The following is a 13,380-nucleotide window of genomic DNA, read 5'->3' on the forward strand; positions in this document are numbered from 1 at the left end:
ATAAAACTCTAATTTTGTTTTGAGAATGTAATTGTTCCATGCTAGGCCCAACAGCAATCCAGATTTTCCGCTTGGCCTCTTCCCAACTATAGGGTGGTTAGCGGCGCCCGCTCAATGGAAAGCCTCCAGTCATCAGGATTTGTAGATAGTTCTGTTTCTTCAGCAGATTCCAAAATCACAAAACTATAGCCCTAGCTGATTGGCTGTGTTTTTGCCTGTTCTTTTGTTTCAGAGCTCTGCTTGGCCTTTCCCCTGTTCTCTCTATTCACCGCTAAACGCTAGTGCTAAGAGCTGCTGGAAAGCTGCCTGTACTGCCATTATAGGGCCCTGGCGTATTTTATTTAGACTTTATTAAGGGGTTTGATAAAGGTAAGTGTGACTACTTTTAATAGTAAGATTTTCGGATTGTTTGTTGGAACAGTGGACCTTTGGTGACAGATTTGTTTGTGTTTGGCTGTTTTTGGCTTTTCTGGCTTTCATCAATATACATTTGGAAAACCCTCCAAGAATATAATGACAACATTAACATCCGTCAGATGTAAAATAATAATATAGTGTTGACTCTAAATTAGCTGCTCAGATAACTATAGATAAAGATATTTCAAAAGAGGTCTAAAAAAATATTATTTGATTAAATTGAGAACTGAGTTGAAAAGTTTTTAAAAGGCCTGTTTATTCAAATATTGTTTTATTATTATTAAAATACTGTCAATTTCAGAACCTTTTTGCATAAATAAATTGCTGCCCAAATTTAGAAAATGTGTTAAAAAATTATGATTTTATAAGTTTCATAGTGTAGGCTACTATGTAACTTTTTTTGTTCAAAATTTACAAATAATTTATAATGAGCGAGTACATCATGAATCCATCTTCCAAATCGCGTTTTTGTCTTATTCTGAATCATACGGTTGCATTCGCCTATAATAAAGTGTTTATATTCGGACTGCTTTAGACAGAGCTGGATGACAACCGTTGCGGAGTAGCCCAGTACATGCGTGATTCGTCATAGACATTAATAAACAGAGAGAAGAACTCCGGCTACAATGTTCTTTCGCAATACGCATGCAGTTTTATTAACCGCTAGAGCGCCAAAAGTTACATAGTGTCCCTTTGAAAACAAATAAAAAATGTAATTTTCATTTAATCAAATTTCAGAGTTTGAGTCGCCAAACAGTGTACAAAATAGATGGTCCCCCCCCCCCCCCCCAACCAATTACAATATGGCGCCCTCTACTGAATAGTGCTTTTTTTATACCTCACTTTATCTCTCTCGTTTTATATCTGTTAATACGATACTAAAAAAATCGCAGGGTAATGAAATAAAATGTGATTATATTCACATCAAGACAATATTTTGCAAAAGGAATATAAAGCACATTAATTCAAGAACAAACTCGATAAACTTGAAAAACCAACATGTTGATTCTTCTCAGTGAGCATTGACCTATTTACAATAACTAAATCTTTTCCAGCCAGTTCACCTGAAAACTGTTAGCCTTAACCTGAAAAGAAGAAAGAGAGAGTGTGAGTGAGTAGCCTCCTGATACTGACCTCTCAGCTCACTCAGAGGAAGTAATGTGTTCATTACAATGCAATTACAGACACTTACATGCCTCCGAGTGAAGTGCAGTGCTATTGAGAGGAGTCTGCACCAGTCCCTTGATGCTAACACAACCCTGACATTCATGTGTGTGTGTGTGCATCAATGCACGTGTCCAATGTGTGCTTGTTTATAAATGTGTGTGTGCTTTTGTTTTTAGTCTGTCTGTAGGTGCAGAATGTACAGCTTCATGGGAGGAGGGCTGTTTTGTGCAGGAGTGGGCAAAATACTCCTGATTGTTTCCACAGCAACAGATTATTGGATGCAGTACCGTCATTCAAACAACTACATGCATCAGGGGCTGTGGAGATACTGCATGCCGGGGAAATGCTTCACACACACCGACAGCATTGGTGAGATTTACGGTTCAGCAGAGTCATTAACAAACAGAAGAACAAAAACAACTGAATTTTATCAAACGTACTTTAGTTGCATCAAATGCACATTTGACTTGTGTTTTAAAGTTGTTGTTCTCTAGACCTTCAATTCCACTTTGACTCCATTATTGATGCATTACAAATGAGCTGGTGATAACATGGCCTTTGACCTTCTGACTTCACAGCATACTGGGATGCTACACGAGCGTTCATGATCTTGTCTCTGTTGGCCTGCTTCTTTGGCATCATCATCGGTATCATGGCCTTCATCCACTACTCTTCCTTTGACAGGTTTGATAAAAGCTTTGCTGCAGGCATTCTGTTCTTCATCTCATGTAAGTTGCCTTTTCTTCTGCCTATTTAATCTTGAAATATAATAACTTTTTAAATAATTCGTCATTTAAATGCTGATTCAAATGTGATATTTTGTAAGTGTTTGTAACTAGTTGTTGCAAGTAATCAGAGAAATAGACATGTCACTTGTTTTGTGGACACTGTTATTGCTTTGCAATTATAATTAAAGGGTTAGTTCACACCAAAATGAAAATTCTTCCATTAATTACTCACCCGCATGTCCTTCCAAACCTGTAAGACTTTCGTTCATCTTTGGAACACAAATGAAGATATTTTTGATGAAATCTGAGAGTTTTCTGTTCCTCCATTGACAGCTATGCAACTACCACTTTGATGCTTCAAAACGTTGATGAAGAGATTGTAAAACGAATTGAGCGGTTTGGTCTAAAATTTCTGAAGAGAGACGATGGCTTTATATGATTTCACATATGCTTTTATTCACATAAACATTCATCAACTCACACATCAGTTGTGGTAAACGGACACTCAATGTTCGCTTGAAGTGCGAGAACCAATGAGGTTCATTCTCGTGTTACGCAGCACGTTTGAGTTTCAGCAAAACCAATGAGATTCATTCTCATGTTACACAGCAGGTTTGAGCTTCAGCAAGAACCAATGAGATTCATTCTCATGTTACACAGCACGTTTGAGCTTCAGCAAGAACCAATGAGATTCATTCTCATGTTACACAGCACGTTTGAGCTTCAGCAAGAACCAATAAGGTACATTCAGGTTCAGTTGAGCTTCTGTTTATGTTCGCTGATCAATGTTTATGTCAATAAAAGCCTAAATTAAATCTGTTCTTCATATAAAGTGATCGAGTCTCTTCAGAAAATTTTGACTAAACCACTTGATTAATATGGATTAGTTTTACGATCTCTTTATGAACTTTTTGAAGCGTCAAAGTGGTAGTTGCGTAGCTTTCAACAGAGGGACAGAATGAAAGCTCTCAGATTTCATCAAAAAGAAACGACATGAGGGTGAGTAATTAATGACAGAATTTTTGTTTTGGGGTGAACTATCCCTTTAAATAAATTAACCTGCAATTTGTGGAACATGGAAATTATGATGTTGTGTTAAATAAAAAATATGAAAAATACTACAATATTAAATATTTATATTTAATCATTTTGTTCAATTTATTTATTTATTTAATCACATCTTATTTTTATTTAATCCTGTTCTCTCCTTTTCCCCCCACAAGGCTTTTTTGTGTTTCTGGCCATGGCTGTGTACACAGGAGTTACAATAAATTACTATGGTAAACGCTATGGTAACTGGAGGTTCTCCTGGTCTTACATCATTGGCTGGGTGTCTGTTGTGCTCACTTTCTTTTCAGGTAATGATAGTTGTTAAAAAAAAAACGCACCTTTAAATTATCTACTTCATTTGTTTATATTTTTCACACAAAAATATAAAAAATTGATATTATTTAAATGTAGTGTACTTATACACAACTAATACTCAACTAATTTTTTTTTTTTTTTTTTTTTAATTGTTGTTTAAATCTTATTAAGGGAGGTAAATTGTTTTTGAATCTGTTTATACTGAACTAAACAACACAAACTGTTTTTTACTTCAATAATATGTGGTTGTTGTTTTTTTTTATTTAGGTATTTTGTATATGTGTGCATACCGGATGCATGAATGCCCCAGAACCTCGAATCCTCACTAGAAGACTGGGCTTTATTATCACCAATATTGGAAGCCACTCTAGCACCAAAACACCATTAGCTCATGAAAAAAAAAGAACAAAGAAATTGTTAAATAAAGAATTATAGATAGTATAACAATGTGTGAACACTAACAATCTTTTTGTCTATTTTATGAAAAACTGTACAAAACAACTGGTGGAGAATCTGAACATCAAATTAAAAAAACATTCAAAATAATATACATCTTTCTATTTATTTCTCCTTCAATCCTTTCTTCATGTGTTTCTTTTGTAATTTCTTTCTATAAAACAATGGGGTTCTGCAGTCATCCAAAGAAAATTCAATACAATTAACATTGATACTATCCAGAATATAAAATATACGTGGTTTTATGTAAATAAATTTAGAAGAGTGATCAGATCATTTTCAAGTTTTTTAACGGTAGCCTACTTCGTGTGTGCAAAGTATCAAACTATATTTTAAGATACATAAGGACTTGGCATTACACAATAAGTTAGTCTAGTTGGTAAACTGCTCTTAGGTGCGCGAGCTAATGCCACAAGCTTCTTACAGAAAAGCACCACTTGGGTGTGACGCAGTGGCGTGCTGTCTCCCAATTTCACTTGATTAAATGGCTATTAAAAGCTGCTTAACTGCCTCTGCATGGGTGCGGATTCTATCGACTTCTCAAGTAAAGGCGATTCCATCACCATTAGTACATTTACTTTCGCATTTTGCCATAAAAGCAACTTGTTTCCCGTGATTCGTTAGCAGTGTGGAGCGCAGGTGCCAGTTAATAAAATGTTTCGATTGCAGTGCTCCAAAATCACATTACATCGTTTGAGTAAATTTGCATATAGCCTACACTGCACGAAATCATTTTCTTAATCGATATTTTATATTGTTTTCAGGAACAGTAAAAAATAAAATGCTTAAGCATCATTGAAACGAGATAAATTGACCGCATAAGATAGGCCTATAGGATCATTTTACTTGTTTTGAACATAAACCCCACAAAATGGTTAATTTAAAACAAAAACATTTGATAGGAATCTCGTGCTGTAGACTAGCCTACTTATAGGCTACTTTACAAATACAAACTAATAAATCAGTAAGATCATTGCATGCGTTCGTGAGAGATATGCCCATTGAATGAAACTCATTCAAACTGAGCAACTGTAATTTAGAGGATCTTCTCTTTTCGTAGAAGAGATAGTAGCCTACTAATGAAGCCGTATTTCACATTTGCAGGAATACTGTGTTTTCGTGACCAATTAAATCTATTAATTAATTTGTTCTTCTAACCCATCAGATCAAATGGAAATCCTGCGGTCGAGGATTACTACTTTCGCTCTAACATCCAACCTAATTACCTAATAGTATTGCTGCAAGACTTCTGCCAATAATGAAACACTTTTACCATTAGCCCCCGTGATTGCAGATGTGATGACAACACGATATCAACAAATTACCGCTCCATCAGTTGAGACGGAACTGAAGCACACTTGTATCCTCGCAGATTTCAATATCTACAATTAAATCCCATTTCATAGAAGCCCTGTTGCCCTGTACCGTAACATGAAATAATAATAAAAATTATACCACACACATGCTCACCAATAAATGAAATAAGAAAACGCCAAGAAATTAGAACCACAGACACAGTTCTCCATTAAACATTAGGCTATAGGCTAGGCTACTTCAGCAGTCACGTTGTTAACGATATAGCCTACTCTAGAAAGAGCATTTTACTTTTTCACAAAAGTACTAAGTGGTGAGTTGTTATCTTTATGATTTGTAAATACCCCTATCATACTCTAATTATTACTTTTTTTGGTTTATAGCCTACAGAAATCCGAGTTAGCATGCAGGAGAGGGAAAATTTAAATGGTAACGGTCGTAACTGACAGAAGCGGCACTGGAAACCATTTAAAATGTCAAACATTGTCACATGTGTAGGCCTATGTCCTCAACACATAATTGTTTATTTATGTAGGGTTATATAAAATGTTATTTTAGTAACAATAGGCTACAGAACTCTCGAAGATTTAAATCTCTAAAGCATTCATTCGTAACTGACACAAGTTGCAGCTGTTGTAATCCGTTTTAAATAGCCTAACAAGCTTTTTATTATTATTATTATTATTATTATTATTATTATTATTATTATTAGGCTATTATTACCACGATAATTTGTGATGTTGGGTTATTTTAAAAATGAGATAACAATTCAACAAACAGGGTTAAATCAGAACTCGCGGAGACCATTTAAATTGTAACAGTCGTAACAGGAGCTTCAAATGGATTGTAACAGGTGCATGCGGTTCTTTAAACGCAATCAGCCAGTGTTAGTCCTTTGTTAAGGTTCTTGACAGGTCCACGCGCCTTTTAAGCCAGTGTACAGTGAAAGTGCAGGCTTATGTCTGAGTGACTGTTGCGGGAACAAGGCTCTTGTAGCGAGGCTTTTTCAGCACCACGGGGATCGAGCGACCCTGTCCCTGCCGTTCCTCCCGCCGCCCGCATAATTAATCCATAAAGAACTCATTCCATTCTCCGCCCAGCCCTCGCGCTATTGGCTGAGTGCTAATCTACTTCCTGATTTGCTGCTGTCAGTCTCGATCCAAATAAATAGTAATGTATACCTGTACCAGCGTGCACAGGTTGCCAACGAAGATACGTTTCCGCTTTTAAGCTCCTGAAGACTGGGACCAACTGAGTGATTTTGTTTGCGACACAGGCATCTAAAAAGCCTCACGGAATTGCCCGTGTTTTCTACAAAAAGTTTTGAAATGAATCTGAACTACACATCTCCGGTCCCCCAGATGCCGACTCAAAGGTCAACGTCGTTCTTCATTGAAGATATTTTACTACATAAGCCTAAACCTTTGCGAGAGGTGTTTCCCTCGCCCTTTTCAAACTCTCTTGCCTCCCGGATGCCTCTTTTAGAGTATGGATATCCCCTTATGCCTACACCGATCCTGGCTCCTCATCCGCATCATCCACTACACAAACCTGAACACCATCCGTACTTTTTCGCATCCGGTAAGTAGCATACGCTAAATTTAAACTCAAACACATATTTAAACATATTTTTGTGCATTTAATGCATGTATTGGTGCTCACAAATTGGTGTATTTTTGTAAATATATGACCGCTATAACAAACATCTAAAAATCATTAAAATGCAGGCCTACATGCCAGTTAATATTTTAAAAAGCATTCCATAAACTGAACCCTAATTGTTTAGTTAAAAATAGGCCTATGCTGCAAATGAACCTAAATGTGATTCTTGTTTAAACATTTAATTAAAGTAAAAATTATAATTTAATGTGGTTCAATATATCTGACTAGATTTTATTTTTAAGACAATATTTTTAGTTAGAATTCGAAAGAATGAATCCTTAGTAACAGTTGTACGTATTTTTACAGTGAAAGGTGATATTCATAGATTAAAGAACCATGTGATTTCTCTGAGTAAATATAAATATAAAATGATATTAATAACTAATAATAATAATAATAAAAACTGTATGATTTTATTTATTAAAAATCACCTATCGATAAAAAAAAATCTTTATTTTTTCTAACCGATGTTTAAAAATAATTTCTATTAAAAGTCTTATTTTTTCCAACTTATATTGTGTTTTATTTTTACAATTTTTTCTACTTTAAACAAATTTTTAATTCACTTGGTCCTTAAAAACGGTTGAAATATAAACGTGAAAAGTTTACTGTAAGGCTGCAAGATATTGAAGAATTAATGATTATCAATATGTTTCCATTGCAAAAGGAATGCAGATGCCTGCGTTATTTCAGCATCATCCGGAATTACCAGGGAAGCACTGCAGACGCAGAAAGGCCAGAACAGTGTTCTCAGACTCACAGTTATCAGGACTCGAGAAAAGGTTCGAGATCCAGAGATATCTGTCCACACCTGAGCGCGTGGAACTGGCTACGGCGCTCAGTCTATCGGAAACACAGGTAATGACGTTAAATGTTGTTTAAGAATCCAGATATAATTTTCAAGATCTTATATGTGTTTACATACACTGTTAATTATTTCACTGTAAATTTACAATAAATTGCAGGTTAATAATTGCATGACTTTCACAGTAAGTTACCGTATCATTTTTACAGTAAATAATTGTGAAATGACAGCTGTTTACTGTGACTTCACAATAACTATGCCATCATATTACTGTGATTTAGCAGTAAGCTGCTGTATAATTACTGTATTTTACTGTGCAATTACAGTTAGTCTATCATATTACTGTAATTTAACAGTAAGCTGCAGTAGAATTACTGTATTTAACCATGTCTATACTGTGATTTAGCATAAATGATGGACCAAACAAAACTGATAAAAACAATGGTTTAACTTTTATTTTTTTAGAAGAAAAATACATTTTAATAACAGGAATAAACACTGGGTAACATGAATGAACACTGGGTAACATGAATGAACACTGGGTAACATGAATGTCTGTCAATATGTGTGTGAATGTGTTTACTGTGTTTACCATTATGTGATAATGGTACTTGAAAAATACAATTTAATAACAGGAATAAACACTGGGTAACAGGAATGAACACTGGGTAACAGGAATGTGTGTCTATGTGTGTGCACTGTGCATGTGTTTACTATGTGATAATGGTACTTCACAACGTAAGAGCTGAAAAGAGAAAGAAGGAGAGAGAGAAGAGAGAGTGAGAGAGGGAAGAAAAGACAAAAAGGTGGGAAAAGAGAGGGTTGCAGGTGTCTCGCTCCTTCCCTTGCAGCAGGCACCTGCATAGTATGGGTTCTGTCCACTATCTACAAAAGATAAGAAAGACAAAAAGTTTAAGTTACTCTGTGGTGCAAGTACCTGCAAGTATGGTACTCGCATTGTAAAACTAATCCTAAAATGTGTACAATTTAAGAAATTACAATTGTAAAACTCATGATAAATCAGATAAATCATGTGAATAGTACTATATCAATTAATATTAAATCAACAAACCAGAGGACTCTGAAAGTAACATGATTGAGGTTAAGCAAAAATTACATGACATGCGTACATAGTAATGCAACTCAGTAAGCCAGTAATGTGATGTAAATTTACACTTAAAACTATTGTAAAGTACGTCTGTAAATTTGACGTTTTTATTCTAACCTATCAATAACCTATAACATTGAAAAGGCATGTTTAATTCAAATAAATGTAAGAACAATGAATTTTAGACATTTTGCAGCCTGTCTAAACTCGTAGAACAGATTAAAGGGATAGTTTACCCAAAACCCCACCCTCATTCCAAACACGTTAGCCCTTCGTTCATCTTTGGAACACAAATTAAGATATTTTCTGACTCCTCCATGGACAGCAATTTTATTACCACTTTCAAGGCCCGGAAAGGTAGTGAAGATTGTTAAAATAGTCCATGTGACTACAGTGGTTCAACCTTAATGTTATGAAGCGATGCAAAAATACTTAATAGTGCGGAACGCACAAAAAGTATTCTCGTCGCATCATAGCAATAAGGTTGAACCACTGTAGTCACGTGGACTATTTTAACAATGTTTTTACTACCTTTCTGGGGCTTGAAAGCGGTTATAACATTGCAGTCTATAAGCGGGATCAGAAAGCTCTCGGACTTCTTAAAATTATCTTAATTTGTGTTGAACAAAATTCTTATGTGTTTGGAACATCATGAGGGAGTGTAATTAATGAGAGACTTTACATTTTTGAGTGAACTAACCCTTTAATAGCTTAAGTAAACATCTTACTGCATAACTAATTCTAGCTTAAAACAGAGACAGTGTTTCGTTAGTCTGTTCTGAAGTTGGAACACAACTTACATTAGACTGACATCCATTCAAAGTCAATGAGCTTCCTGATCAGTGTACAGACTTGCTGGTTTATGTGTCCTCTCTGCCTCTTTGATTTTGTACCTGTCTCTGGGTTGATGCCCAAGAAGCACATATAAACAAAAAGACAGAGAAGAAAGATGTTAGTTTAATTCAAGTGGGATTAAAAAGGTTTCAGTTCCCAGTCATCACCTTCAGTGGGTCACTGCTGTTGCAGTACTGAGCAAAACTAAAGTTAGCTCAGTTTTAACAAGGTGACATTACTTGGATTCAATTAAACAGCAACCATTTAAATAACTTAACAGCAACTGAAAAACATTTACATCACAAACACACAGTCAAGAATAGTCCTGCAACAAAGTAAGTTAGATGTGTGTGATTTACCCAGGCAATGCATTTGCACACAACAATTTACATCATTTACACGTACTGTTTGCAGAGGATGGAGGAAGAGTCTGTTCCTCCTAGAATTATTACCCGTTCATAGACAAAATGGCTCCTAATATCTTCAGATGTCGACCTGTTTTACTTTAGAATAGCACAGCTAACGAAGCTCCACTAATTCAGTGATAAACACATTTATTTTCCTATATCTTTTTTATAATAAAAAATGCACTTTATTTTTTCTGTTGACGAGACAGACAACGGCTGCTCCGTTTCACACACGGCAGAAAAATATGGACGACGCCCAGCTAGCTAACGTTACTAATTTGAGATTAATTTATTCCACCTTTGCACAAATCCACAACACTATAATGTATCTAGTTGATCATAACTGTCATAATACACACATTAAGGCCACAGCTTACCTTATAACTTTATTTCCCGGTGGTAGAAAAATGCTGTGGGAAAAGAGAGAACGCTGTTAGAGTAACGAACGTTAACTAAGAAAAGCATTAAGCAAAGCTAAAGTTCAATTTTGACGGTGTAGCTAACGTGAAGCCTCACAGTTAATAACTTAATATGGTACTACTACACTTATTAACACAACCAACGTCTGATCATTCAAATTTGCGCGCTCAAACCTAGACGCGAATCTGCTCCAGCTAAGTTACAAAAACATGAAACAGAACTTAACTAACGCTAATTTGGTTCATACTTTTAAATAACATGCAATTTCATATTAAAAACAGTCATCAAATTGACAAAGTAAAAATTAAACACTTACCGCACTGAATCCGTTGAGTGAGACCATGGAGGAGATCAGGCCAGGGAGCTCCGGGGGAGCTCAGATGACGCAGTTGCAGCGCGAAAATGACGGAATTCACAGTAGTTTCTTGTAAAAGCCCCGCGCCTGCATTATTTTCACAGTAAAAGTCTAAATACGGTATTATATTGTGAAATATCACAGTTAAAGCCTGTGAAGTGGTAATAATGTAATTACCTGTGAAATATTACAGTTATATATTGTGAAATCCTGGAAATATTTTACAGTGTAGCCTACAATTTAAACGAGTTTATTAAGGCATGTACATCGTTTGCCTTATACGCAGGTAAAGACCTGGTTTCAGAACCGAAGGATGAAGCATAAAAAACAGCTGAGGAAAACACAAGACGACCAGAAAACCCCAAATGATGTAGACAGATCGCTGGAGAACACGAGCGAGAGCGAAATGCACGAGAAAAATACAGACGGTAAAAACGGCATGAGTCCGGACAGATACACGCTGGACGACAATGAAGATGATGTCGATATTGAAGATGACATTTGCTCTCCTGAACATTTACTTTAGTATTATCACCCTCATGAACCTCAACAGCAACAAATTACATATTCATTTCAAATTTTTTTTTAGATAGGAAATTATATATAGTTTTTTTTTATTTTTTTTTTATTTTTTTACATCAGTCTATCCTACTGTTCAAGCGCTTAAGAATTTTTTTTAGACACCTGAAGGACATAAAAATAATGCGTGGTCATTCAGCATTGTTATTATTATTATTATTATTATCATTATTATCATTTATCACAATGGTTATGGCTTTGTGACTGACGACTCTGATCATTTTTGTAAATGTGGAATTAATGGTACGTAATGTACTGACAATCTGTAAATAGATTTATGATATTTACTTGCTAAATAATCATTCAAGAAATGTAACAATTAATTTTCATTCCAATTGAAGTGTAACATTTTACATTTTCAGCACTTTCGCGGGATGATATTGATTGTTTTGTTTGGCATGTGGACTGACATATTTATGAACTCTAAAACTGTGACTTGTCATTTGTTAAAACTAATAATGTATATAAACAATGTATATTGAGTGAATTATCTAAAATAATCCTTAAACGAGCAGCGTCTTCTTTCTTTGTGCTTTGAAAGCCTATGAATTCAATATTTCATTCAAGAAGTTCTTTAGATTATTAAAATGTTCTTGACAATGAGAAAAAAATGGTTCTTTTAAGAACTGTTCACTGAAAGGTTCTTTGGGGAACCAAAAATGGTTCTTCAATGGCATCGCTGAGAAAACCCCATTTTGGAACTTTTATGTTTAAGTGAAGAGTAACGAATGGTAGGCTACTAATTATTACATTACAACAGTAATTACAACATTAACAATATAAGAGTAATATTGGCCGAATAAAAATAATAAGAAAGCGCGTGGAATAAAATCAATCGATTTGTCAATAAACAACTGCTTGCATCATATAGCTACAAAATGGCACATTTATCTCTGATTTTTGTTTCTCATCTATTATTGATTTAATAAGCTTTTCTTTATTATTTATACAAACTTAATACATAAATAATGGGACTGACTCACTTTAAGCAGCCTATTGTTCTCAGTGGTTAGTTTTTAAGGAATAAATCCCTGTTCTTGGCCGTGCAGCAGAGATCTGAGCCTGAATGTATGAGCATATTTTTGTATTGTGGGTTTGGAATTGGTCGTTGATCATTGGAATTGTTCTTGGACAATGGATAGACTTCAATTTGTCCTTTGTAAACTCACATTGTATATAGCCTATTATTGACTATTCCTTCACCTATGATATGTTAAATTCAGTTTACAATGCCTCTACTGTCTTCACAATGGGCTTGGTGTTATGTTAGGGTCGCTTTCATTTTTCGCGATTTAAAAAAAGACTTGGCCTGCATTTAATTACAATTATTCGTTTAAGACGAATTTCTGTCCGTAATTTTCATATTTCAGTGCTCGTTGTGCAGTTATCAACCCGTCAATGTTTTTACAACACTAAGATGTGTGAATCTATCCACGTTGTTTTTCGCGCGGTCATTTGTCACTTGAATGTGTCTGGCTTCCGGTGTCATTTTGATTTTGCCTGTACAAAAAATACTGCTTTATATTGCAAACTTTAAATTGTTATCATATTATTTTAATTTCATTATCATGAAACACACCGGTTAGTAGCACACATATATAAGTTTAAACCGTTTACGGCACTTTGTTATTCTTCTAGTTATTTACCAATAGCTAGGCGCGAATCGGAAGTTTAGCACGTATTTTAATATATATATATATATATATATATATATATATATATATATATATATATATATATATATATATTCCAAAATAAGGTGG

At 34.9% G+C, this 13,380-nt stretch overlaps 2 protein-coding genes across 3 annotated transcripts; both read left to right on the top strand.

Annotated features, from left to right (window-relative positions):
• Positions 1-311: 311 nt before the first annotated feature.
• On the top strand, positions 312-4,127 carry lim2.1 (lens intrinsic membrane protein 2.1). 2 transcript variants are annotated; one of them, XM_079860420.1, is made up of 5 exons: positions 312-369; positions 1,761-1,953; positions 2,163-2,312; positions 3,536-3,670; positions 3,945-4,127. In XM_079860420.1, the coding sequence occupies exons 2-5, from the start codon at positions 1,779-1,781 to the stop codon at positions 4,004-4,006; spliced, it is 522 nt and encodes a 173-aa protein (XP_079716546.1). In that variant the 5' UTR covers positions 312-369; positions 1,761-1,778; the 3' UTR covers positions 4,007-4,127. The 2 variants fall into 2 exon arrangements, with proteins under 2 accessions (XP_079716546.1, XP_079716547.1); XM_079860421.1 differs by lacking the exon at positions 312-369 and adding an exon at positions 1,228-1,240.
• A 2,506-nt stretch (positions 4,128-6,633) lies between these two features.
• On the top strand, positions 6,634-11,605 carry bsx (brain-specific homeobox). Its single transcript, XM_079860417.1, has 3 exons — positions 6,634-7,028; positions 7,777-7,967; positions 11,325-11,605. The coding sequence occupies exons 1-3, from the start codon at positions 6,776-6,778 to the stop codon at positions 11,562-11,564; spliced, it is 684 nt and encodes a 227-aa protein (XP_079716543.1). The 5' UTR covers positions 6,634-6,775; the 3' UTR covers positions 11,565-11,605.
• The last annotated feature ends 1,775 nt before the right edge of the window (positions 11,606-13,380 follow it).

The sequence above is a fragment of the Squalius cephalus genome (assembly GCF_949319135.1).
Source record: "Squalius cephalus genome assembly, chromosome: 24".
NCBI lineage: Eukaryota > Metazoa > Chordata > Actinopteri > Cypriniformes > Leuciscidae > Squalius > Squalius cephalus.